Here is a 27601-nt window from a genome sequence, read left to right on the forward strand (position 1 = left end):
CCAAAACACATGACGTTAATCAAACCATGAGCGAACATCAGACAAGCCCAGACTGTGGGACTGTCTGCAAAATAACCAGGCAGAACTCTTTAAACGTGTCATGACAGACAAAAGCCAAGGAACCATCACAGAGAGAGGAGACAAAGGCCAGGAGGTGCCATGTGGAGTCCTGGCCCAGAAAAGGGGCAGGAGGGCAAACTGGCCAAATTCTAAGCCTAGAAGTTCAATAATAGAATTACGGTTGGTCTTAATTTCCCGGCTTCGATAACCTGGCTGGTAGCCTAGTTACCTAGGAGAGTCACATCAGAGGAAGCTGGGTGAAGGGTGTTCAGGAACTGGGCACTCTTGCTGTAACTTTTCCATAAATCTAAAACTATTACAAAATGAAGTTTTAGAACAGACATTTACGAGGTACATAGGGACATCTGAACACTGACCAGATACTTAATATTCAAGAATTGTCGCTCATTTTTTCAGATGGAATAACGTTGCCTTATGGCTACCCTTTTTAGAAGGGAGTCTTTATGCTTCAGAAGGATGCGGATGAAATGGTGTGACGTCAGGGATCACGGAAATAACCAAGTGGCAAGAGAGGCGGGGTGGGGTGAGAGTGAAGCAGGTGTGAAGGGTCAATGCTTGAGAGGTGCTGGGTTTCCGTAGAAGGTTCTCAGTCAATGTATCCTCCTGGCCTGGGCGCACAGCACCGTGAGGGGCCCATGAAATGTTTTCATTTTAATTTCCTTTTAAGACCTGAAGAGGAAAATGCATAAAATGAGCATAATATATACTGATGAATTCAGTCTGGATTTCATTTTCACCCTTCTGCTGGCATAATAGTACAAAGTCATTTTTAATATTAGCTGATGGAGAAAGGAGCCCCTGAAGGCAAAATGCCGCGGGCCCACGAGAGTCTGAATGACTGGTCTCCCTGCTCTGAGGGGCTCGATATCTTCTATGATATAAAGGGTTTAAGAAGAGCTGGGTGCTTAACTCAGCCGGGGACCAAGGGCGACAGCAACACAGAAGTCGTGCTGCCCCCGCTGGGATGCGATGAAACGCTCTTTGCCTCCCTCAGACCCCAGCCTAAGTCTGGTCGTGAGAGAAACGTCAGGCCAAACTCAACCGAGGGACGTTTGACAAAACACGTTTTCGGAGATGTGCTGAAGTCCTAACGCCTGGCATCTGGGCATGTGACCGCCCTTGAAAATAGATCACCGCAGGGAGAATCAAGTTAGAATGAGGTCATTTGTGGGGGTCCAATTCAGCATGACTGACATCTCCGTAAGGAGAGGGAGATTTGGACACAGACACACACACGTGAAGACAGAGGCAGAGACTAGGGGGATGCGGCCACGAGCCAAGGGACACGGGGAGCCCCAGAAGCTGGAGGAGGAGGGAAGGGCCCTCCCTGAGAGCCTCTGGCAGGCGCTTGGCGCTGCTGACGCCTGAGTCTCACACTTGGCCTCCAGAACTATAGGAGACTACATTTCTGGGGGTTTTTAAGCCCCTCCATCGGTGGCACTTTGGTAGAGCAGCCGTGGGAGAGTAAACTGATAGCTGACCCAAAATCCTCCAAACTGTTAAGGTCGTCAAAACCCGGACAGTCTGAGAAACCATCACAGCCCAGGGGAGCCTCAGGAGATGTGATAACTAAACGTCATGTGGGGTCCTGGAGCAGAAAAAGGACATTTAGGGGAAGAGAGGAAATCTGAAGATAGGATGGACTTCAGGTAATAATGTGTCGACATTGGTTCATTAACTATTTAAAAAAAGTACCATATTAGTGTAAGATACTAATTCAGGAAGTCAAGGGTGGTTTTATAAGGCAACTCCCTGTATTCACAATTTTTCTGAAACCTACGACTATCCTATAAAGTTTATTTTTTTAAAAGTTAAAAAAAGTGTTACATGAATAATTGAATCTTGGCTCTGCCACCTCCCAGGTGTGTGGCCTTAGACAAATTGTTGTTTCTCTGTGCCTCAGTTTCCTCATTTGTAGGATGGGGTGATGGGGCTGTGCCACCAGGGGCTGCCCTGAGGATGGCAGGAGACCAGGATCTGGAGTAAGTGGAGTCACCAGCATCTTCATCAGAGGTGGGTGGTGGCTGAGGCTGGGGTTTGGGGTGAGGAGCCCCAGAGGGTCGGCTCAGAGGTCCCCGGGGCCGGGGGAGAGGCTGGACTCCACTCCCTGGCTCAAAGTGCACGCAGCCCTGCACAGCTCGGTACCCTGCCCTGCACAAGTGGGTGGACAGCAAGCAGAATTTTTTCCTTCCTTCGCCATATTGCTACCCTGCCCAGGACAGGTGACTTGAGACGGGATCATAGGGATGCGGGTGGGTGAGGGGGAGAGGGGATAAACAGGACGCCCCTAGGAGATCGCAGGTCTCCAGAATGTCATTCCTTTAATGTCCACCCTGCAAAGGGCCCTGCAGAAGGTGACGGAATAAATACAGAGCTTGTAAGATGCAGTGCGCCCAGCCCCCGGCCTGGGAAGGAGGGGAGACGCCCGTGGGCCTCGATTTCCCTCGTCCGCAGACTGGGGCAGGACACACTTCAAGCCACGAGGCTCCGAAAGAGACAGTTCCCCCTAGCCCCAGGGCGCCTCTTCCTGAAAAAACGGAAGTCCCTGAGCTGCCCAGACCTCAGACTGGGATGCCCACTCCTGTCCGCCAGGGGGCGACAGAGTCCTCGACCATCAGCATGGTCCTGGGGTTGGCGCATCAGCCCCTCAAACGGTCCTAGACCCCTGCCCAACAGGGGACATGCCCGGAAGTGGGGGTCCTGAGAGAGCCCCACCCACCCGAGTCCTCCTTTTCCTGCACCCTGGCCTCCCAAATGGCCATTGCGCTCCCTCACCAAGGAGGTAAACTGAGTCAAGGGAAGGAGGATTCAGAGGCTGTCCTGGTGAGGGGCAGAGAAGCGGGGGGCGGCGGCCTTCCACCCCGACTCAGTCGTGGCCTTTCCAGCACCTGGGCCCGGGGCTGGAGCCGACAAGGGCCGCCCGGGCTCACGGAGCGCCGGCCCGCTCAGCGCCCACCCGCCCTCAGGTCCCTCTTGCCAAGCGCGCGTCCGAGTCCCGGGCGGCGGGTCTGGGTCACAGCAGGTTGATCTCGTCCAGGTAGCGGGCCAGGACCGAGTCCCGCACATCCTTGAAGACCTTGCGGATGTTCTGCGTGTCCGTGGCGCACGTGTAGTGGCTGAAGAGGCGGCGGGAGCGCGGGCCCTTCCTGCTCCCGTCGGCGCCGTCCACGCAGCCGGCGTACATGCCGATGTACATGTCCAGGATGAACCTCTTGGCTGCCTCCGCATCCTGCTTCGGGCCTGGGGCAGGGGTGGGCAGTCAGGGCACGCGGGGCAGGCGGGAGACCCTCCCTCCCGGGACCCGAAGCTGGCTCTGGAGACCCTCTCTCTACCTGACGTGGGCAACATTAGGGCTGCAGGGACCCGAAGGGCCACCAGCCAGGGTTCCTGCAGGCCACCGCCATCTTTTGCCTTTCTGGCGGGTCACATGACTCAGGCCCAGCCAGTAGGAGCCTCAAGGATGGGCTCAGGTGGGTCACATGACCTGGAACGGCCCAATGAGACTGGCCTCTGGGACTTTGGGCCCAACTGTGTTGGGGAGACCCTCATTCTCTGCTGGGCTTGCAGCTGGGGGGGACAGGAGCCTGCAGCTGCAAAGAAAGGCATCCTGGAGAGGTGCAAATGGGGAAACCGAGGCCAAGAGAAGGCGAGGGATGGCCGCCCTGTTGAGACACATGTGGGCTTCCCCTCCACCATCTCGCCTTCACTTACATGATGTGCGTTCAGGGCTTCTGGAGCCCAAGACCTGGCTCTGCTGCTCACTGGCTGGGTTAGCTGGCGTGTTACTCCACTAACCCCCGGGAGCCTTAGTTTCCTCATATGTGAAGTAAGGATCGTAACAGCCCCAGGCCTCCCAGAGCTGTGGTGATCCAGCACAGCCACGCCGCGGGCTCTGTACTCAGTGATCAGCAAACTTCACGAGAGCACCCAGCAGTCTTTCAGAAAAGCAGGTTAGCCGAGTGCCGAAGGCCTGCCAGCTTCAGCGCCAGACAGCCTGGGTGGAATCCTGTCTCTGCCACTCCCTGGATGTGTGGCTTTTAGGAAAGGACTGCACCGCTCTGTGCCTCAGCTTCCCCGTCTCTATAGTGCTGAGAAGAACGAATGCTACTGCACAAAGGGTTTTACTGAGGACTACGCGGGCCCTCGCTTGTACCAGAGCGCGCCTCCGCCAGTCGTGGGCGCACTCGCTGTTGGGGTTCGTTACTACTGTCATGAGTATCATTTAGTACAGAGGAGGGAGGCTGAGAGTCAGAAGTCAGCAAGGGCGTCCCAGCCTCTGTGGCCGAGAGAAAGGACGGCTTACGTGGGTCCCTTTGACCTGGAAGAAAACAAACTATTCTGAAGTCTATCCACTTTATCCCTGTTCCTAAACTCTCCAAGCCGCAGTCCCACTCCCAGTCCTGCCCAGGGAGGGCACTGGGAAGGCAGTGAGGGGTGTCCAGGCCACCATCCTGGAAGATGCTGACATCTGTCGCCCAGCACCCAAGTCTTGTGGGTAAGATTGGCTGAGATTGGCCACGTGGGCTCTGACAGGCCAGAGGTCACACCCAAGGTGATGTCACCAAGGGTTTCATTTACCATGGTTGATTGTGTGTTCCAGTGAATCGTGTCCCCCCAAATCCATGTCCAGTCAGAACCTCAGAATATGACCTTATTTGGAAATAGGTTTTTTTGTCTATGTAATGGGTTAAGTTGAAATGAGGTCATACTAGGTTCGGTTGGGCCCTAATCCAATGACTGGTGTCCTTATAAGAAAATGAGGGACAATCAGAGACAGAGAGAAGGCCATGTGATTACAGAGGCCAAGACTGGAGTGATTCATCTCCAGGTCAAGGGATGCTGAGAACTGCAGGCAACCACCAGCAGCTGGGACAGGGCCCAGGACAGAGCCTTCCTCGCAGCCTCCAGAAGGGACCAGCCCTGCAGACACCTTGAGTTCAGACTTCTGGTCTCCTGAACTGTGAGGGAAACTTTTTCTGCTGTTTTCAGCATCAACTACGACGGCTTCTGTTACTTTATCCCCATTCTACAGAGGAGGGAGCTGAGACTCAGAGAGCTTGGGCAGAGGAAGGAGATGGGTCTGGAACTGAGGTCTGTCTGACTGCATCTGAAAATCCACAGGCTCCGGGCTGGGGTGGGGCCTGGACCACTGGCTCCGGGCTGGGGTGGGGCAGGGACCAGTGTCTCTCTGAGGAGCTGCTTTGGGGCAGGGACGGGTATCGTGGGTTCTAGAACCACTCACCCTGGAAACTGGGGAAGTAGGTAGCCAGGTGGGAGGTGGGAATCTTCTCCTCCAGGATGTCAGTTTTGTTGAGGAAGAGGATGACGGAAGTGCTTTTGAACCAGGGCAGTTCCAGGATCGTGCCGAACAGGGCCAGGCTCTCCTTCATTCGGTTCTGGGTTGGAAACACAGACAGGTCACTGATCCAGACGGCCAGCTTGGGTCCACAGGAGCCCTCCCCGCCCCCCGTGGAGATGGGGCTGTCAGCCCAGCATCCAGCAGCTTCGACCTCCTCAGTTCCCACCCGGCTGGGTCTGGGGGGTTGTGGCCAGCTGTCTGTGTATGCCCAACACGGTTTGGAGAGAATGTACTAGTTTGGCTAATGTGCCCCTCAAATGCATGTCCACCTGGAACTTCAGAATGAGATCTTCTTTGGAAATAGGGTCTTTGAAGATATAATTAGTTAAGAAGTGGTCACTCTGGAGTAGGGTGGCCCTAAGCCCATTGACTAGTGTCCTTATAAAAACGGGAAATTAGGACCCAGAATGACAGCCATGTGAGGATGGAGGCAGAAATGGGGTAGACCCTTGGGGACTCCAAGCCAAGGGACACCAAAGATTGCCAGCAGCCACCAGAAGCTGAGAGAACCTGGGACAGATTCTCCTTCACAGGCTTGGGAGGAACCAGCCCCACTGACACCTTGATCTTGAACTTATGGCCTCCGAAAACTTCTGTTGTTTCAGTTCCCCTCCCAGATTGTGGTACTTGGTTACAGCAGGCCTAGCAAACTAGGACATCTCATGTGGCTGGATTCGAGCCAGATCTGTGTCAGAGCGCCCTCAGACTGATTCTGTCTGATTCAGTCTTAAAGTCGAAATTATCACGTCAGACCCTTGGACCCTGACACTGTCTGGGTGAGAGTTCAACCCTGAAAAGTACACATGTCAGAGGTGATGATGGGCCCGGCCCTCACGCCGGGTGTTAATTAGGAGATGAGGTCACACAAAGGAGAAGAGTTAGTTCTGAATGAAAGCAGGGCAACATCCCTGTCCCCACAGTGCGACCCATATGCCCAGGGCAGTTCGCACTGTGCTTCGGGGGTGGCGGGGGGTGGGGCTTGGGGTTCGAGTGTCCCACTGTGTGTGTGTGTGTGTGTGTGCGCGCGCGCGCACGCCCAGGGTCCGGCCTACACAAATGCTTGTGGATCTGTGTGTTGGGGGTCAGTGGGCTGCCCACCAAAGAGTGGATGGTGGAGCTCAAAGCCACCCAGACACACAGAAGCCCACTCAAGGTGGTGGTGGGGCTTCCAGCTCAGCTGCAGGTCCTCGGGCCCAGGTGGGGGCGGGGAGAGACTGGGGGGGTGGCCTCTCACCTCTCGGTTGTTTTCCTCCAGACACTGGTCGTATTCACTCAGTGAGGCCAGGTAGATGAGGGCGATCACGTTCTCGAAACAGTGGATCCACTTCTTGCGCTCTGACTTCTGGCCCCCAACATCCACGATCCTACCAGGAACCACCCCCCTTCAGGGCTCAGGCCTAATCAGGACCCCACAGTGAAGCACCCCAGACCCCAGTCACGGCCGAGGTGTGGCATGATCAACATTAACAGCAGCAAGAGTAGGTGCCAGCCACCTTGGGCATCATAGCATATCCCCCTTCATGGGGCACGTATCACGGTTACACCCATTCTACAGATGGAGAAACTGAGGCACGGGGAGGAGAGGGGACTTTCCTGAGCTTCTGCTGTGCTGGGCTGCCTGATTTCTCCCACATGGTGGCGGAGAGCAGGGTGGACATCTCTGCAGCCTGCCCTGGCTCTGGCTGGGTGACTCTAGGGGAAATTGCAGAACATCCCCAGAACTCAGTTTCCTCATCAGCTGTGTCTGGCTGGCCACAAGAGTATCCAGCGGCCACATAAATGGGCACAAGGCCACCCCCACGCTGTGTGGCCGGGGCCAGGGCCCCGCCTCCGCCCCACGCACCACAGTGAGGGTCTCTCCTCTCTTCTCAGAAATGTGTGCTACCGATAGCAAACCACGTGCGTCATCTCCCCGGGGGTGCGACCACCACTCAGGCGGCTGCAGGAAGTGTCAGAGAAGCCTCAGAGCAAGAAGAGACGTGCCCTGCTGTGACACGGGGCTCCTGACTCCCGGAACCCAGCCCTCTCCCGGCCTCCCGCCTCCCCCGCCTCCAAGGGGAAGGGATGCTGTGGCTGAGAGCGGCACTCTGGAGGCCGAGACGCGAGTGGGGAACGCTGCTTGCCAGCTTCCCGGCTCGGAGTCTGCTTCCTCTGCATCCTCACCTTCGGCCTAAGAACATACTCAAGTTCCCCCATGTGAAAACCCCCTCCTCAGCCCAGCCCTCCCTGCAAACTTCCCCAAACACTGCTTTCACTCCTAAGCTTTCACCAACTCACCTGCCCATCTGTTCATTCATCCATCCACATACTCACCCACCCACCACCTATTGGTCCATCTAGCCGCCCATCTATGCACCCTATCTACCTCTTCATTCATTCATACATTTACACACTACACCCTCCACCCATCCACCCATTGGTCTGTCCACCGCCCATCCACCAATCCACCTGTACATCCACTCACACTGACAAACTTCTGACCTTCAGCTGGTCATCGCTAGTGAAGCAGGAGAATCAGACTCAGCCCCTAACCATGTAGGGCTCTCCATCCAGTGGAGGAGGCCCAGTGCAAACAGGAACACTGTGAATCGTCCTAGTAAGGACTGTCGCACAGGCCAGAACAGCACAGGATGGGGCAGTGTTCAGGGAAACAAAGAAGCACCATGGGCGGGCTGATCACTGGAGGGTCTCAGGCTTCATCCTGCGCCCTCCACAGCTCCCCGCCATCATCTTGCTAAGGTGACTGAAGATTCTCAAACTGCCAGGCCCAGAAGTTGCTTCTCCCGCTGTATTCTTCCTGACCTCCCCTTGGCCTTTGGCACTGGCCATCGCTCTGCCTGGACCATCCTTTGCTGTACCGGCCATGCGCATCTCTGTCTTCCAGCTCAGGCCTGTGTGCACCCAGCCACCTCCCAGATGCCCCAGACCCTCAAGACCCAACCTTCCCCAAATGACTTCATCCTCTTATTTAACACTTCCCACCCCGCCGCCTCCACAGTGGCTCCACCATCTATGCCATCACCCTGACGGGAAACTCATAGGGAGTCACTTCTGACTCCCTGTTCTAATTCCCACGCTTATCCAATCCCACCCATTCTACACCAGAAACAATTCTTGCACCATCCCTTCATTTTCATCCCCATGACCACTGCCCTGACCCTTCCCAGTCCTTCCTGCTTGAACCATGGCTCCTGCTTCCTCCTGGGACTCCTGACCTCCAGACTCATCCCCTCATTGACCACAAGAGAGATGACCCTCTGAGCTTCCCCAGCCCTGAATCAATCCCTCTGGTCCAGCCCTGACCGCATAGTCTCTGTCTCCTCCTTCCCACGGCCCCCTCAAGAGTCAGCACTAGAGAACTCCTAATCACTCTTTAATGCCCTAGTACCAATATCCCTTGCTCCAGAAAAACCTCCCCTCCTGGAGCTCTGGGGTCTCAGTTTGGGCTTTTCCAGGTCCCATTCTTGACTACACAGGAGGCAAGAGGGCTCTATGTCCAGCTTTGCCTCCTCCGGCCTGGCAGCCCCTTGGGGGCTGGGACTAGGAAACTCCTACTCATCCTTCAGTGCCCCAGCTCCTTTGCCCCTCCTAAGGAGCCTTCCCCACCCACCACGACACGCGCTTACCGCAGGTTGGTTTTCTGCACGGAGAAGCAGTACTCATTGATGCCCGTGGTGGGCATGCGACTGCGGAGCACGTCCTGTGCTGTGGGGATGTAGCCCTCCTCCGTGATGCGCTCCAGATTCGACAGGTAGCTGTGAAGCCGGAAGCCCTCAGTCCCAGCCTTGCAACCTCCCTTTGCCTCTCAGACCCCCCACCCAGGGCCCCATGAGGACCCTGCTGGGGCAGGAGAGCCCCCGTGGAGAGGCCAGATCTCTGGGGTCCTCAGGTGGCTCAGGAGCCCCGCCCTGAGGCCATGGGAGAATCGAGGAGAAGCAGCTTCACTCTTGGAGCAGCATGACCCCACCAACAGTCTCACTGGAGGGGGTGCCACCCTGGGAGAGCTGTCATCCCGGGTGCGCCACTGCCCCAAGGTCAGTGACAGGCTCGAGCACTAGATGCCCCACGTCACGCCCAGGACAGCGTCCCTGTGCAGTGATGAACACGTTCCCCAGAAACGGTGTCACCCTAGAACAGTCACCTCAGAGGTGCCCCCAACCCAGAAGCGGGGTCACCCCAGGGACATCACCCCAGAAACAGCGTCACCCCGGGAATGATGCCACTCCAGGCACAGCGTCACCCCAGGAGCTCTGCCACTCAGGGGAGCAGCCACCCCGGGAAGGACCTCACCCGGGGCAAGACCACCCACAGCCAGCGGTTCCCAACAGCATGGCGCCTCCGCCCGCGGCGGGAGCCGGCCAGCCTGGGCCCTCTGCCCGGTCCCATCCCCGGGACTGGGTCTCCCCTGGCTGCTCCTCGGCACCCGGCCCCGCGCCAGCCCCCGCGGACCCTGGACTCACTACACCGCCGAGTCGAGCAGGTGGAATTCGCGCCGGCGCTCGTAGCAGGCGCGGATGCCGGCGTCGCTCCACAGCCGCTGCACGGCCACGGCGAAGCGCTTCTCGAAGGTGGTCACTTTGTAGGGGTCCTGGCTCATGACCAGGTCGGCGTGGTGCTGGGTAGGGAGGGGTGGGGCGGGTCAGAGCGGCCTGACGGGCGAGCTGCCCTCCACGCGTCCCCGCCCCCTTTCGTTCGGGCATCTTTCGGCCCCAGAGGGCGGGGGTGGGGGTGCGGGGTGCACCCGCCAGGCGCGAGGGGCAGCAGAAGGCGCAGCCAATGCAATAAAACAGGAAAAATAAATGGAAGGCATTAGATTTGGAAAGGGGTTAAGTCACACTGTGGTTATTCACAGGTGACACAACTATATGTAGAAAATCCAAAACAGTCTAGAGAGAAACTATTAGAATAAACAAATGAATTTAACAAGGTCTCTGCATGCAGAATAAATACACAAAAAGCAAATGTGCCCATAAAATAACCCCTAAATAGTGGACAATTTAAAAATTTAAATCACATTTATGGTAGCACCAGAAGATATCAAAATGCCTAGGAATGACTGCAACGATAGTTGTGAAGGCTCTCTACACTGGCACGTGCAAAGCACTGCTGAGGGAAGCGTCAAAGGTCTAACAGGTTGGAGGGGTAGTCCACGTTCATGGATTGGAAGGCTCAATATTTTTAAGCTGTCAACTCTATCCAATTGATCTACAGATTCAACACAGTCCTAACCAAACTCCCAAAAAGGTGTGTGTGTGTGAGACAGAGAGAGAGAAAACTGACAAAATACTGCTAACTTTATGGAGAAATGCGAGGGACCTGGAGTAACCAAGGCAATTCTGGAAAAGAACAAAGTAGAAGGATTTACACTAGCAGATTTCAATCCTATACTAGGAAGCTACAATCACTGATGTGAAGCTATACTTACTCAAAGGTAGATACATAGACCTATGGAACAGTAAGCAATCCAGGCACATTTGGACACCTGAATTACCAGAAAGGTGAACCTGTAGTGTGGTGGAGGAAGGATGGTCTTTTCAATGAATGGTGCTGGGAGAATTGAATATATACGTAGGAAAGGAAGGAAGGAAGGGAGGGAGGGGGAGAGAGAGAGAGAAAGCGAGCGAGCTAGCTAGCTAGCTAGATAAGGGCTTGATCCCTGCTTCACACCCTTCACAAAAATCAGTTCCAGGTGGAACAGAAATCTAAGTGTGAAACAATAAAGCTCCTAAGAGTCAGAGAGAATTTCATCAAGACTTTGCAGTAGAAAGACATTTCTTAAACTGGCCACAAAAGGAAAATTAGCCAGAAAAGATCAATACGTTGGAGTTCATCAAAATTAAGACCATCTATTCATCGACACCATGAAAACAGTGATAATTGCAAAGTACAGATGGGGAGAAAATATTTGCAAAATATGCCACTAATAAAGCCCTCATGTTCAGAATGTGCAAAGAATTGGCTACAAATCAGTAAGGAAACAAATGACAGATAATACTTTTTAAGACAGGCAGAAACAACAAAAACAAACCAAAAACTGGGCACAAGGTTAACAGTTGCTTCACAAAAGAGAATATCCAAGTGTCAAAAAAATACATACGAAAAGATGTGCAACCTCACCGTGAATCAGAAATGCAGATCAAAACCACAATGGGATCCCGCAAAGGACCCGCCGGAATGGCTAAAAAGAAGTGAGACAGCACCAAGGGCTGACAAGGACGTGGAGCAACTGGAACTCTTCCTGCGTGGCTGCTGGGGGTATGGTTTCTATTGGTACAACTGATACGAAAACACTTTTGGTGTCTCTGACTAACATGGATCATAAACATCCCTTATGATCCAAATCTACTTCTAGGTCAATACCCTATGGAAATGCATGTATTTTCATAAATATATTTGCCAATGACCCAAATGTCCAACACGATTAGATTGGATAAAGAAATACACTGTGGCATACTCTCACAGTGGAAACAAGCAAATCACAACTCTGCCCCCAAAAGACGGAGGGGTTACAGACAGACTGCGGAGCAGCAGAAGCCAGATACAGCGGACATTCTGTGTAATCCCACGGATGAAAAGTTCAAAAACAGGCAACGGGGGATGGGGCAGGGTTACCCTTGGGTGGGTAGTGACTTTGGGAAGGGGCCTCCTGCGCAGGCAGCGTATCCAAAGTGGTGGTTAAGAGAGTAGGTGCTTATCTTTCGTTTTTGGTTTATGCTGTGAATCTCAAGCCAATTACTTAACCTCTTGAAGCCTCCTTCTTCTTGCCTATAAAATGGGGTGATGTCAGCTGAAAGAGGTCATTGTGAGGATTAAAGGATCCTACCGCCTGCTAACACTTACTGAGTCGATACAATGTTCCAGACATTGTTTTGAGATTTTAGGAACTTTCAATTTATCACATTCTTACATCAGCCCTGTGAGGTAGGTACCGTCAGCCTCTAATCGTTCTTCCAAGCTCCTTGGACCAGCTCAGAATCACAAATCAGAAGCTTTCCAATTTTAAAAAAGGTGCTACGACCTCACACCTGTTAGGATGGTTGTTACATAAAAAAAAAAAGAGGATGTGGAGAAATTGGAACCCCCACACACTGTTGGGGGGAATGCAAAATGGTGCAGCCACTGTGGAAAACAGTGAGGCGGTTCCCCCCCAAGTGAAAAACAGAACTATCCTCCGATCCAGCCATTCCATGCTGGGTATTTATTCCAAAGAACTGAAGACATATCTGCACCCACATCGCACTGTAGCGTTATTTACAGTACCCAAGACATGGACACAGCCTAGATGTCCATCCATGGATGAATGGATAAAGAAAAGGTGATACAGATACACATATGCATATACACATATATATGGAATATTATTCAGTCTTTAAAAAGAAGGAAATTCTGCAAAGGAGACAATGTGAACCCTGCAGACACCATGTTCAGTGAAATCAGCCAGTCACAGAAGGACAAATCCTGTATGACCCTACTTACATGAGGCACCTGGAGCAGGCAAGTTCAGGGACACAGGGTAGAATGGAGTGGGTGTGACTTAGGAGGTTGCTATGAATAAAGTTTCCATTCAGAGGAACATATTCCAGAGCCCAGAATCACTGTATCTGCAGTTACTTACACTGTGTCCTGCAGCTAAAATTTGCTAAGAGGGTAGAACTCATGTTGAGCATTCTTAACACAATAAACTACAAATATAAAAGAAGAGTGGGGGAAGGGAATAGCTCAAGGGATACAGCACACGCTTAGCATGCACAAGGTCCTGGGTTCAATCCCCAGTACCCCCTCTAAAAATAAATAAGCTTAATTAACTCCCCCCAAAATAAAAAAAAAAGAAGAGTGATGTGACCGAGGGTCTGCAGAGCAGCCCCTCCCCCCAGCAGGCAGAGCAGGACTCAGTAACCAGCCCACAGTATCAATATTTCTAGAAAGAAGCAGGTGCTGACTCAGGACTCCAATCAGGCATAAGGGGTCCAAGGGAGAGTCATCTGAGCCCTGGGGGTCCACGGAGGATACGTGGGGGGAATCCCAGGAAATCTCCAGAGGGGTGTTCTTAACAAGGATGCAGGGGTCTAAGGGGACATGGCTCTGCCTGGGGGTCCGAGGGGACACAGCTTGGACCTGGGGACCTGAGGGGATAGGCTCCCACCCTGAGGTCCCAAGGGACCCCTCCCGGCATGGCACACACGTGGCGAGGCCCCGGGCGGCTCACCTCGCTCTCCGGCCGGCTGTAGGGGATCTGCAGCCTGTCCATGGCCTCGATCATGGCCCGCATGGACACGAAGATGTTCTGGTAGACGAGGGGCCGGAAGCTCTTGCGGTCCTCCTCGGAGTAGCCCGCCCCGTGGATGATCCGCATCTGCTTGATGAACGTGCTCTTCCCGCTCTCGCCGGGGCCTGGGGAGACGCCGCGGGCGGCTCAGCTCTGCGGGGCTCGGCCACCCGCGCCCTCCGGGGTCCCAGCCCCGCCGCGGAGACGCCGGGCGAGGCCTTCACGGCTCTGCGCCTCGGGGTCCCCGCCCGTGAACCGAGGTTCGCAGGACCCCTGCCGGCCGGGGGCCCTGAGGGGTAAACCTGCTCAGCGCAGGGTGCCTGCAGGGCTGCCGGCCAACCGCGGCCGCGGGCGGAGCCGCCTCTGCTTGCCTGACCGGGAGCTTTCACCGTCTGCGTGGTTTTGACATTTCAAATCATTTCCACTGTTACAGTTGCTACCTATTTTCAGTGGTGATAGTTTTTACATTTTTTAACGGCTGAGAGAAATCCAAAGAACACCATTCGGTGACATATGAAAAGCTCCTGAAATTCGGGGTTCCGGGCCCGTTAGTAAAGGTTTATTAGCACAGGGCCGCGCCGGTCTGTGCGCAGGTGGTCTGGGGCTGGCGCCCGCAGCAGAGAACTGAGTCAGAGAGCCCCGGGCCTGCCAAGCCGGAGATGCTTCCCGCCCGGCCCTTTGCAGGAGGTCCGTGGAGCCCTGGCTGAGAGCATGCCTGAGAGGCGTCAGGGTTCACTATTATTAGCAACAGTCTTATTTGCCATAATTATAATTGCCATTATTATTATTTGCTATAATAATTCCAGGTAGAGAAAGTTTGATGAAGGAAATACAGGTGGATACATCAAGAGTGGTTAAGTGACTACTACAGCGAAGTGTCACGGGATGCTTCTCGGTGGAGGTGACTTTGGGGTTGAGGTCTGAAGGCTAGGAAGGTTGCTCTGGAAAAGCACACCAGGCGTTGGGCACAGCATGCTCAAAGGCCCTGGGGCACGACTGTGCCCGCTGTGTTGTAGGGGTGTTGAGGAAGTTGGTATGTCTGGAGCAGAGTTAGCGAGGGGAGAAAGGGAGGAGGTGAGGGCAGGGAGGGGACAGGTTGGGTGGTGCAGGGCCTTGTGGGCCGCGGGGAGGATGCGGGCTTTGACCCCAGAGAGGTGGAGCCCTGGAGGGCGTGGGCAGAGGAGGGGCGGGGCCTGACTCAGGTGCTCACAGGCGCCCCCTGGTGGCCGCTGCGGGTAGGACGGAATGTCGGTGCGGGGCCACATGGGACCAGCTGGTCCAGGCAGCGGGGTGCAGCTGGAGAGAAGGGATCATATGCACAAGACATTTGGGAGACAGAATCCACACGACCTGTTGACGGACCATAGTGAGGAGAGGGGTCTTTGCAGGGTCATCTACAGAATTTACAGGGCCCAGTGTAGGATGAAACCATAGGGCCCTTCTGAGTGCAGGGCACTGTGAGACCATCTGGGTCGCACGTCTGCTGGCGTGATAATAACACTCGAACCTTCGAGAGCCCAAGGCCAGAAACGGAAAGAGCAAGGCGGGGCTCCCTACTGTCTGAGCCCCAGTAGCTCCCTTTCTGAGCCTCTGTTTTCTTATCCGTGAACCGGGCACGATAGCCTGGCAGGAGGTGCGGGGCCAGAGGGCTCCTCCAACATCCCGTCCCCCTGACGGCTCCCCTTGACCCTGCATGGGGTCCTTCCAGGGGCGGGAGGGGGGACCGGTGTAGGAGGAGCTGGGACCAGCAGCAAAAAAGGAAGGGGTGGCCTGGCTGGGGCCAGAAAGAGGAACCAGGAGGAGAGGGAGCGTGGCAGGGAGGTGGGGTGCATGTGGGAAGTGGGGGGAAGAGGGGTGCTTGCTTCTACCACCCTGGGGGCTCCCTGTCCCTCCCACCCCCAGCACGTCTGCACTGGAGGTCCAAGAAAAAAAGTCTCTTTTTTCTTTTCCTAAAGAACATTCATAGGGATGCTGGGGAAGCTGGCGGGACGTGACAGTGACAGGGCTGCCTCAGGCTCTGGACCACCATCCTGGGGGGGGGTCTTTGTTTTTTAGGGGGACCAAACCCCACTATATAGGGGCAAAAAAATGTCAGGGCCGCAACTTTAGTCACCAATGTTTCACAAAAAAATGAATATGTATGTGTTAAATATGCAAATATACAGCACATGAATTGTGGGTATGAGTATGCACGGTGTAAATTATAAGCTTTACTTACACAAATCATAAGTCTTAGCCATAAAAAAAGAATGAAATAATGCCATTTGCTGCAACATAGATGGACCTGGAGATGATCATACTAAGTGAAGTAAGTCAGGCAGAGAAAGACAAGTATATAATATCACATATCTGTGGAATCTAAAAAAATGACACAAAAGAACCTATTTACAAACAGAAACAGACCCACAGACCTAGAAAACAAACTTTTGATTACCCAAGGGGAAAGTGGGGGGGGATAAATCAGGAGTTTGGGATTAACAGATACACACTACTATATACAAAACAGATAAACAACAAGCTCCTACTGCCTGGTACAGGGAACTATGTTTTAATGTCTTACAATAACCTATAACGAAAAAGATTCTCCATGTGTGTGTATAACTGAATCACTTCACTGCCCACCTGAAACTAACACAATACTGTATCTTTAAAAAGTATGCACAAGGGGGCGGGTGGAGCTCAGTGGGACAGCACGCGCTTACCGTGCACGAGGTCCTGGGCTCCAGCCCCAGCACCTCCGCTTAAAAGAAAAAGTTAAATAAATAAACCAAATTATCCCCCCCAAAATAAACTAAAAAAAAAAGTATATACACATATACTCACAGTGCACACGTGTGTGTGTGTATCTAACCTATACATCTGTTTAGGGGGGATACAGGGCATGCGGTAAAACGCTGACACTTGTGGGAGAATTTGGCCGCAACGTTTCTGTAATTCTGAAAGTGCTTCAAAATGAAGTTAAGAAAGGGTGGGGAAAACCCTGAAATGCAATGTGAGATGCTGATGGATCTTGGAGCAGAAAGAGGCCTGAGTGGGAACACCGGGGCACCCTGAGGTCTGGAGCTTCACTCACGGAAACAGAGCGTCAGGGCTCCTGCGTGGACATCTGAGCCGGGACCAGCACACGGGTCGTGCAAGATGTACCATGAGAGGAAGGTGTCTGAGAGTCGGCACGAGCTCTCTGTACTGCCTCGGCCTCGTCTCTGTACATCTAAAATGCTTCCAAAATAAAAAGCGTCCTAAAACAAACAAACAAAACCCACCCCCACGGAGCCACCATCTGAAACTCCTCAGCATGGAGCCGCGTGTGTCCCAGCTCCCGGGGTTCCTGGGATAAGCTCACTGAACAGCCCTGCCGTGGAACGTCTGCATATCAGCCAGCGAGACAAACCCACAGCCTCGCCTTCCCCTGAGAAATCTGGGGAGATGGCTCGTCTCTGGCGTGTCTGCGATTTGGAGGTGGCACGGGTGGTAGTGACGCCAGCGTGCTGGGGGCTCCACACACACCAGCCCTTGGCCCCCCTTTTCATGTGGGGAGACTGAGTCCCAGACTGGTTGCGTCACGCAGCTGGTGAGTGATCCAACTGGGACTCAAACCCAGTTCTGTCTGAGTCCAGAGCTCAGGGGGTTTTAAATGATCACCCGGAAGTTCCCCCGCGCGCTGCCTGAATCATCACCATCACTGCGGCTGTCGTCACGCAAGCATGATTTAACTCTTGGCATCTGTCAAGCCCTGGGCCAAGGTCCTCTGTGCATGACCTCGGTCAGTCCTCACAAAGATTCCCGCTGTTTTCCCATCCCCAGAGGAGCCGTGGGGGCTCAGAAAGGTGAAGTGACTTTCCCATGGTCACACAGCTATTGGAGTTAGCAAAGGAGTAAACACAAGCTCATATGGGTCCTTCGCCAACAAACTAGGATGTGGCCAGTTGGCTGAGTCAGGTCTCATCAAAATATCAGTCGACGTGAGGTCTCTACGGACCCTCGGAGGCTCGATGTTTCCTCTGCTGCTGCCGAGATGGTGTGGAGACCTACGGCAGGGGACTGCATTTTGTGACCTCCCTCTGGGTGGACCCCATTCAAGGATGGAGATCAAGCAGAGTTCTCACCAAGCAACAGTTCATTTTGTTGCGATGCACTGATTTTTTTTTCCTCTTCTGTTTCATTAAAGGAAAAAAAAAATCCTGGTCACCGCCCCAAACATGGATTTCGTGACTCACGAATGACGGGTCACCACCTGAAATCTGAAAAACTCCACCTGTGCGGCCATGACTCTCCCGGGGCCTCCGAGGATTCAGGAACCTCTCTGTCTGCCCCCTACTCCCTGTCTGCTTCGGGAAACCCCCCAATTGGGGCTGGGGGCTGCAGGCAGAGCTGTCCCCACCTGGCACAGCCTCATAGACCAGACGGGAAGTGATTGCTTCCTCCTGGGGAAGGGTGAGGAAGTGGGAACTCCAGAGGCCAGGAGCCATGCCAAGCCCTGAGCGTCACGAGATGCTGTGTGGCTCCTTCCACGGGGGGTGGCAGCCCCAGCCCTACCATCCAGCCCCAGGAAACAGAGCCACGGGGGCACAGAGAGCCATGTCTGGGCAGCCAAAGAGCAGGTAGCTTAGCTTCCAAGCCCAGCTCTGCCTCAAGATTGGCTGTAGACCCCAGACCACTCCTGCCGCCTCCCTGGTCCTCAGTTTCCTCACCTGTCATCAGAGCTCGGTGATTTCTCTCCCCAGGTGCATTCACCAGGCAAAGTGCACGGACATCGCAATCGGAATTGTAGGTTCCGATCCTGGCTGTGTGACCTTGGGCGAGTTGCTTCATCTCTCTGGGCTTCGGGTTCCCTACCTGGGGATAGGAGTAGCTCCTACCTCAAGTAGAACGGACAGAGCTGGCTCCTTGAATTGCTTTACTCTGACTCTTCCCCCTTCTCCACATGGTGACCGCTTCCTGTCAGGGACAGACCCCCCTCCCCCGCCCCTTGGCCTTCTTCCTCAAAAGAATCAGCCACCTCCCAGAAAAAAAATAACTTTTGGATTCAATTCCTGTTTTTAAGAAGGGGGGCAAGTGTGGAGGTGGCCCTCAGTGCAGGGATAGGGGTGGCCGAGCCACGGTCCACAGGGCTGTCCACAGGGCCGCCCTGGGCACCGGGACCCGCCGACGACCTCCACCCCCCGCCCCACCCCCACCCCCCCGCCCAGGAGGCGCCTCCTGGCTCGGGGCTGGCTGCGCGATGGCAGAGAGTGGGGGCCGGGGCCTTCCCCGCTCCTGGGACATACGGCACGGCTCCGGGGAAAATCACCCCTGGAACAGGACTCACGCATTCGCTTACAAAGCACGCGACCTCTGTGCTGCTTGCTGTGTAACCGGCGCGCAGACAAGGAAACGCCTGAGAGAGAGGCAGCGAGTGAGCGCTGTGCAGGCAGAGCAGGCCGAGGAAGGAGGAGGGGCTGCCTCTGCGGCCAGGTAACTCAGGGAAGCCTTCTCTGAGGAGGTGGCACTCTCAAGTGTCACCTGAGACCAGCTGGGACCACCGGCTGTATCAAGCCTTGGGGGACGCTGAGAGCCCTTGGCAGGGAGAGTGGCAAAGGCCCTGAGGTGCGGCTCCAGGAACCTGAGATGTGCCAGGAAGGGTCACTAGCACCGACAGGCCCCTTGCCCGACAGGTCGAGAGAAAGGGGGCGGAGCCAGCGCATAAAGAGGGGACATCACTGTGGATCCCACAGACACGAGAGGACGACAAGGCAACGTTACAGGCAGCTCTGTGTCCGTAAACTCGGCAGTGCCGAAGAAACCGACATGGTCTTCAGACAGGAACGATAACCAAAGCTCACTTGAGAAAAAATACCCTAAACAGCGCTATTTATTTAAAAAACTATGAATAACATGTCCTATGCATGATTAAGTTAACAATAGCCTATCCATTACAGAAAGTGAATAGGGATTAGCATCTTCAATAGTTTAAAGAAATTAAATTCCCAGTGAAAGCCTTCCAGGCTCCGACGGCTTTGTTGAGGGCCCGAGCCCCCGCCCTGGCCTCGCTCCACCTCACAGGGCTCCCCCTCCCACTGAGCTCGAGAAGAGAGAGGGCGCGGGTCAGACCATGGGCCTGGGGCCATCTGGGCCGGCACACGGGACTTCAGGACACCCGGGACCTTCCAGGGCTGGGACAGTCCCTGGAGACCCTCCAAAGCCAGCGTCCCTGGGGTTAGGCAGTGGGGCCAAACTCAGCACAAGGTGGCTGGGGGACTGGGCACAAGTGGGCGACAAGACGCGAGGTCTCAGAGGTCACAACCTTCCAATCCACCGCCCCCGAGTACCCCCTCCCCCTGACTGTGTTCTGTTTTCCTCCCAGTTCTTGCTGCAGAAATTATTTTATCTGCTTTTAAGTTTATGGGCTTAACGCCTGCCTCCCTCCCCAGAAGCTGAGGTCGCCAGAGGCAGAGACACGGTCCATCTCCTCTGCTACTTTGCCCCAAGGAATTACTCAGTACATCCTGAATGAATGAAGAAATGGATGATTGAATGAAACAATCAATCAGTGGGTTGATCCCAGGCACTGGGCAACGCTCTGCAGACACACTCGTGCTGATAAACCACCAGAACAAACTCAGGTCAAGCCCTCAAGAGGGATGGGAGGGTCCCGGGCCCTCTGGGGTGGGACGGTGGGCGAGGCAGGGGCTGGGCAGATGCAGGCCTGAGCTCAGTCCCTTCCTGTGATGTGGGAGTCGGTAGGGCGGGCCAGGCGGGCGGGACAGGAGCGGAGCCACCCAGCCGGGCCACCTCTGCTCCTCAGATCCCCGGGAGGTGGCCGGGCTGGGGCGCGGGCCCCCAGCTCACCCCTTGGGACCAGGAAGTGGGCCTCAGTCTACTCATCCAGAAAGCGGGCTGGCAGGCTGTGGGACGGGAGGAGCGGGGCGGGCAGGCCGCACTCACCGAGCAGCAGCAGCTTCAGCTCCCCGCGGTCCCGCTTCTTCTGCTCCAGGAGGATCTTGCTGATCTCCTGGTCGATCCGGGCCGCCGTCTTCTCGTCCTCGGTCAGGCACCAGCGGCAGCAGCTCCAGGTCAGGGCGCGGGCCATGGTGCGGGCCTCGGTGCGGGCCTCAGAGGGCGGCGCCAGCCCGCATGGCCCCCGCCCCGAGGGCCCCGTCGTCGCGGGGGCGTCCCAGCCCCAGGAACCCCGCGGCTTCCCGGCCTCGGCCCGGCGGCCCCGCTCGGCAGCAGGAGCAGAGCAGCAGGGACGGCGCCGGCTCAGGGCTCCCCGCCCATCTCCAGACCTGCCCGGCCCGGCCCGACAGGTCAGGTCGGCGGCCGCCGAGGCGCGGTGCGCGCCCCCGGGGAGGGCGGGGCGGCGGCCCGGGCGAGGCCCCGCGGCGGCCGCGGCCTGTCTGCAGCCTGGGCCCCGCCGGCCTCCTTCCTCATTCTGGGGAAGGGGTGGGCCGCGTGCTCCCGGCCTCTGCCTCTGGCCGGGGCCCACCCCGCTCCCCCTCCTCTGGGCCAATTAGAAGCAGTCACCGGGACACCAATACTGACCTTCTGTTTCTCTGAACAGTCAAGGCCAAGCAGCAGCCACTGTCTTCAGTGGCTCTGTGCAGGGGGTCCCACACACAGCACCCGGGGCTCCTCGTGGTCCTGGCTGCACAGCCGCGCGGCCACCTCCCCAGGGGGCCTTCTCCCACCCGAGGAGCAGGCAGCTCTGGGACCCCTGCAAATATTTACCAAGCGCCTACTGTGTGCCTGGCATTCTGGGCACAGCGGGGAACAAAAGGACAAAATCCTCAAACCCCCTGCCTAACATTCTAGACAGATAAGGAGACACATTGGACACACACGTCTGAGGCCCTCAGAAGGCAACACATCCTGAGAGGAAAACAAAGCCGGGAAGGTGGACGGGAGACGAGAGGGCGCATTTGTGGCTTGAAACAGAGGGTCCAGACGGCATTTGGGACCAGAAGTCGGACAAGCAACCCAGGCATAAGGGGACCCTGGGAGCCGAGCCCGCTCCCCCACGAGGTCAGGAGGCCATCCTGCCCTGCCCCTCACCCTCAGAACCCTAGCCATAGGAGGGGACACACGGAGTGAACTTGTGTCTGCTTCCCAGACTGACAGAATAGCCCCCGCCCAGCAGATCTTCACTGTGTTTGGGTGCAGAGCTCGCTTTCAAGGCTCTGGAAAGTTCTCGAAGCTTCCAGAACACCCCTCCCCTCAGAAATACACAGAGGCCTCTGGACCCCTCACAGATGTCATTAGTGAGGCTCAGAGAGGGTGCATGCGGTGCCTGGGGCCACACAGCTGCCACAGGCTCCTCTGCCACAGGCTCCGCTGCCACAGGCTCCCCTCCCCCACACCCAGCCAACACCAATGCGGTTTTTCTCTGCTGTTGATTCATAACGAACGGCAGATGGGAAGTTCCGTAGGGGCCCCACTGGGTCACTGGGGCCAGCACCACTCCCTGCCCACCCACATCCCGCCCCCCTCCACCGGATGGCTGTGAGGAGGGTGCTCGCCGGGACCAGAGGCTTGGGCTGCTTCCCACCCTGGGGCAGGTGATGAAAAGCAGAAATAGGTCTGGGCCAGGCAGAGCTGGGCGGATGGCAGCAGAACAGAGCTCACCAACTTGGCAAAACCAGGAGGCCGGGCTGAGTCACAGACTGGAGAGCGGATGGCAGAGCGAGGCCCTGGAGAGCCCAGGGCCACCCGCTGTCCATCCATTTCCCGACTGACACCTGGCCCCCAGCGTGTCACACAGGGCCAGGGTGGCAGGCTCTGGTCTAACAGTTTCCATGGCTCCCACTGACCTCAGGGGAAAAAAAAAAAACAATCCAGCACCTTGATTGCCCCTCCTCCAGGGCCTGGCCTCTGTGAATTTCTCCAGCCTCACAGCAAACTCCTTTCCAGTTTCCAGACAAGCGAGCTGCTTCCTCTCCACGTAGCGGGTGCCATCCAGGACATCTGTCGCTTACTAGTTCATTCAGGAATAACAGGGCGAGCGTGTGTGTGCATTCAAAAACACACACACACAGAAAACGCGTAAAACGTGAACACACAACCCAATACATTCTTGTGAAACCAGCACCCACGAGCTGTCCACCCAGGCCGAGACCAGGGGCTTCATCAGTCTTGCTCTTTCCCACAGGACCCCCCACCCTCCCGCCTCTGCTGGGCAGTCCGCGCTGCTCTGGCCTCTATGGTATTTCTGTGTTTGGGGAGTACTTTTTGGCAACAAGATTTATTTTGTTTTTCGTTTGTTCAATTTACGTGGCTTGGTACGCGCTTTCTTTGGTGTACGGTTCTGAGTTTTCACAAAGGCACAGTCCTGTAAATTCCGGCTGGAACAGTTGACGGAGTGTGGTTCCGCCACCTGAAGGAGGCACTCCTTGGTAGCCAGACGCTCACCCCAGCCCTCACCTCTGGAAACTAGGGGCCTGCTCCTCACTGCCGTGGTTTTGGGGACCCTTCTGAGAATGTCATATGAATGGAATCATACATTACGTAGCTTTTGAGACTGGCTCCCTTCACGTTTGTTTCAGCCATTCCAAGATGCACGGAATGGTACCTCGCTGTGGAGCTAATCGACGTCTCTCTGGTCAACTACTGATGCTGAGTATCTTTGCCATCCACGTGTCTTCTGTGGGGAAGTGTTTGTTCAAATATTTTGCCGTTTCTTTCAGTGCATTTGTTTTCTTTTTTCTTTCTTTTTGTCACGTTTCTTTAGTTATATTTATTATTTATTTTTTAATTGAAGTATAGTCAGTTTACAATGTTGTGTCAGTTTCTGGTCTGCAAAATACTGTTTCAATCTTCCGTATATGTGCATATATTCCTTCTCAGATTCTTTTTCATTGTAGGTGACTACAAGATACTGAATATTGTTTCCTGTGCTATGCAGTAGAAACTTGTTGTTTGTCTATATGTAGTAGTATCTGCAAATCTTGAACTCCCAATTTATCCCTTTCCATCCTCTTTCCCCTCTGGTACCTGTAAGTTTGTTCTCTATGTCCGTGTGTCTGTTTCTATTTTGTAAAGAAGTTCATTTTGTGTCTTTTATTTTTTAGATTCCACATATAAGTGATAGCATATGGTATTTTTCTGTCTGTCTGGCTTACTTCACTTAGTATGACGATCTCCAGGACCATCCATGTTGCAGCAAATAGCATTATTTCATTCTTTTTAGGGCTGAGTAATATTCCACTGTATAAATATACCACAACTTCTTTATCCAGTCATCTGCTGATGGACATTTAGGTTGTTTCCATGTCTTGGCTATTGTAAATAGTGCTGCTGTGACCACTGAGGTGCATGTATCTTTTCAAATTAGAGTTTTTTTCTTTTCCAGATGTATGCTCAGGAGTGGGATTGCTGGATCATATGGTAAGTCTGTTTTTAGCTTTTTAAAGAGCCTCCATATTTTCCATAATGGCTTCACCAAACTGCATTCCCACCAACAGTGCAGGAGGGTTCGGTGGGTTTGCTTTCTGATTATTGCATTTGGAGAACCTTTTATGCAGTCTGGATACAAGTCATTTCTCAGGTGTGTGGCTTGCAAATTTTTTCCCCAGCCTGAGGTTTGGCTTTCCATCCTCTTGACTGTGTCCTTTGTGTTTCATCTTGACGATGCTCAGTTTACCACTTTTTTTTTTCCTTCATGGGCCCTGCTTTCGGTGATGTATCTAAGAACCCGTTGCCAAACCCAAGGCCGCAGAGAAGTTCTCTAGTGTTTTCTTCTGGGAGTTTTATTGTTTTACATTTAAATCTATGATCCTTCTTGAGTTCATTTTTGTTTAGGTAGAGGGTTTTTCAATTTAATTTTTTTTTTTTGCATACAGATACCCAATTGTTCCAGCATCATCTGTTAAAAAGACTGAACTTTCTCTGTTGAACTCCCTTTGTACCTTTGCCAAAAATCATTTCGCCATATTGTGTGAGTCTGGTTGATGGTGGGGCTTAGATCCCTCTTCTTGCTAATAGTCTGTCCGCTCATTCTACCGATTACCGACTGTAGCAGCTCTGAAGTGTAATTGTGGACTTATCTGTTTCTCCGTTTAGTCACCCCATTTTGCTTCACCTATTTTGAGCAGACACATTTAGGATTCTTATGTCCTCATGGTGAACTGATTTCTCTTATGACCCTCCTATGTAATGTGCCTCCAGCCTTCATTGCTTTTCTTTATAAATTTACAACCGGATTAAACAACCCGAAAAGTCATGTTCAGTTTCTGCCAGTTTTGAACACTGTGTAAATATGCAGTTGCACAAGACAATTTCTGGTCTTTCTGGTTTCTACCTATCGCTCAGTGTTTTGTCTGTGTCATAAATCAGATTGTTGCATGTGGTTGATATTCACTAATTCCCACTGCCCTACACTATTCCACTGGGTGACTGTCCCACCACCCATATGGGCATTCTAATTCTGTTTGTTTAAACTGAGACAGAGTTGGTACATAGCATACGAGTTTCAGCTGTAGGACATAATGGTTCTCTGTTTGTCTCTGTTGTGAAATGAGCGCCTCAGTGAGCCTCGTTAACACACATGAGCACACACAGAGTCCCTTTTCCCTTGGGATGAGAGCTTTTGCGATCTACCCTCTCAGCAGCTTTCAAACATGCAACACAGTGCTCTGAACTGTCGTCACCATGCTGTGTCATGCGTCTGTTCTACAGTTGACGGGCCATTGGTTCCATCTCAGTTTGGGACTGTAACGAGCAGGGTGGCTGTGCACATTCAGTCTGTGCCTTTTTGGAGACCACACGGCTGAGCGCCTGTAAATAAACAGCAGTTGTGGAGCTGCCGGGTTACAAGCACTTCCCAGCTATTAACGCTCTTCCGCCAAAGCGCATGCGCTGGTTTACACTCCCCCACTGGCTCCGGTGCGTGTCATATACCTAAATGTATTCAATCCAGAAGTCTCTCCTTTATTCATAAAGGACGATTTCCTTGCTATTTCTTTGATACTAAAAATGTCCTTTCTGTTTAGTGAGGAATAGGATGTTTACACAGTTCCGGAGTACCTCGCAGTCCTCAGCTGATGAGAGCACTGGCCGCTGCGGTTGGGCGCGCAAGGTCACGACCGCCTCCCACCAGGGGTGGCCCAAGGCTGGGGTACAAGGCCCACTCCCCCTTTTACCTGATGAATCATGTGTTTGATTACATTTCTGAGGATATATTCAAAAGGATGGAGAGCAGGGTCTCCAGGGGGTGCTTTGCACTCACGTTCACAGCAGTGCGAGTCACCTCAGCCAAAAGGAGGAAACATCCAGGTGTCTCTCTCGGGCCCCCTGGGCCGGCTTCGTGGGCAGGGGACCCGGAGGATTTTCCGTCTTGAAAGCCTCTTGATTTTGTAACAAAGGCCCTGCGTTTTCACTTTGCACCGGGCCCTCCTGGCTGGACAGGCCGTGGTATCGGGGCGCCGTTCCCTGCCTGAGTTTCCCTGCTGGAACCAGGATGCGGAGAGGACCCCACTGAAGGATGCGCGTTCCGGCCACAGGTGGGCAGGTGGGCAGGCGGGCGGAGAGCGGGCGAGCGCCATCTGCCGGCCTCAGGGGGCACGACGGCCAGATGGGCCAGCAGCGTCGGGGGAGCTTCCCTCCCCACACCCACCTGCGGAATCCCACTCCCCTCCTATGCCTCTACCTGGGATCAGCCCAGCGTCTCCCGACTGGACCCTCGCAGTTCCCTCCTCGCTGATCCCCCGTCCCCACAGTCTGTCCTCCCCGCAGCAGCCACCAGAGGGCGCCTGTGAGCACCTGAGTCAAGTCTCGTCCTCTTCTGCCTACAGCCCTCCAGGGCTCTCTCCTCCCTGGGGTAAGTGCTCCCCACCGTCCACAAGGCCCTGTACGACCTGCTCTGTCCCCTCCGTGCCCTCCCCTCCTCCCTCTCTCCCCCTCACTCACTCTGCTGCAGCCACACGGGCCTCCTTGCTGTTCCTCCAACACGCCAGGCATGGTCCTGTCCCAGGGCCTTCGCACCTGCTGTTTCCTCTGCCTGGAAAGCCTTTCCCTCAGATCATGGCATGGCCTGTTCCCTTCACGTCTTCCAGGATCCTACTCATATGCCACCTTCTCAGAAAGGCCTTTCCTGAACAGCCTGTCTGAAGTGGCCACTACTGCTCTCGTGTCCCTGCTCAGTATTTCTTCATGATTGAGTCATGGTGATAGAGTGTCTCCCCCTCCTCCTTATCTGCAGTGCTTAGGACCGTGCTTGGCCCACACAGGGCCTTCAAGGCATTCCCATCCCACTGATGAGTGAGTAAATAAAACTGGAGGGGGGTGTGGAGAAATGGGACGCTGGTGCATGGCTGATGGGAATGTGAAATGGGGCAGCACCGTGGAAAAGTCTGGTGGTTCCTCAAACGGTTTAACTGAATCACCACGGGACCCAGCAGTTCCACTTCTGGGTCTATACGCAGTAGAATTGGAAGCAGAATCTCAAAGAGATACCTGCACACCCAGGTTCACAGGAGCCAAGAGGTGAAAACAACCCAAGTGTCCGCCTACAGATGGTGAACAAAATGCGGTCCATCCACAGTGGAATATCACTCAGCCAGATGGAAGGCGCTTCGGGCACCTGCTACAGCGTGGATGGAACTTGAGGACGTGATACTCAGTGGGAGAACCAGACACGGGACACATACTCTGGTCCCACTCACAGGAGGTCCCTGGAGGAGTCACACCCACAGCGACAGAGTAGACTGTGGGGCCGGGGCTGGGGGAGGGGCTGGGAGTGAGTGTCTCCTGGTGACAGTTTCTGAGGTGATGAAAGTGTTTTGGAGAAGACAGTGCACGACAGAAATAGTCGCACAGCATTGTGAGTGAAGGCAACGTCACTGAATTGTACAGTTAAAAATGGTTAAGATGGTAGATTGTATGTTGTGTGTACTTACAATTTAAAAATAAATTTTTAAGGAAAA

General features: G+C 54.3%; 1 protein-coding gene and 1 long non-coding RNA gene across 2 annotated transcripts; one reads left to right on the forward strand and one right to left on the reverse strand.

Annotated features, from left to right (window-relative positions):
* Positions 1 to 1861: 1861 nt before the first annotated feature.
* Positions 1862 to 20981, reverse strand: GNA15 (G protein subunit alpha 15). The gene is made up of 7 exons (XM_072948012.1): positions 20631 to 20981; positions 13647 to 13831; positions 9901 to 10055; positions 9067 to 9195; positions 6675 to 6804; positions 5324 to 5477; positions 1862 to 3321 (listed from the first exon to the last, which is right to left on the reverse strand). Exons 1-7 carry the CDS (start codon positions 20773 to 20775, stop codon positions 3095 to 3097), a joined length of 1125 nt encoding a protein of 374 aa, XP_072804113.1. The 5' UTR covers positions 20776 to 20981; the 3' UTR covers positions 1862 to 3094.
* On the forward strand, positions 20896 to 27563 carry LOC140688495 (uncharacterized). The gene is made up of 6 exons (XR_012063231.1): positions 20896 to 20992; positions 21498 to 21707; positions 24031 to 24065; positions 24521 to 26496; positions 26878 to 26936; positions 27144 to 27563. It is a non-coding gene; the product is annotated as an uncharacterized lncRNA (long non-coding RNA).
* Positions 27564 to 27601: the final 38 nt, after the last annotated feature.

The sequence above is a fragment of the Vicugna pacos genome, chromosome 22 (assembly GCF_048564905.1).
Source record: "Vicugna pacos chromosome 22, VicPac4, whole genome shotgun sequence".
NCBI lineage: Eukaryota > Metazoa > Chordata > Mammalia > Artiodactyla > Camelidae > Vicugna > Vicugna pacos.

Excerpts from the sequence above, each read along its gene's own strand:
- GNA15 (XM_072948012.1), bottom strand. The coding sequence starts at position 20,775 with ATGGCCCGCGCCCTGACCTGGAGCTGCTGCCGCTGGTGCCTGACCGAG. Across the intron at positions 6,805-9,066 it reads GTGCAGAAAACCAACCTGCG|GATCGTGGATGTTGGGGGCC; the intron begins GTAAGCGCGTGT and ends GGTTCCTGGTAG. Across the intron at positions 3,322-5,323 it reads CTACTTCCCCAGTTTCCAGG|GCCCGAAGCAGGATGCGGAG; the intron begins GTGAGTGGTTCT and ends CCCCTGCCCCAG.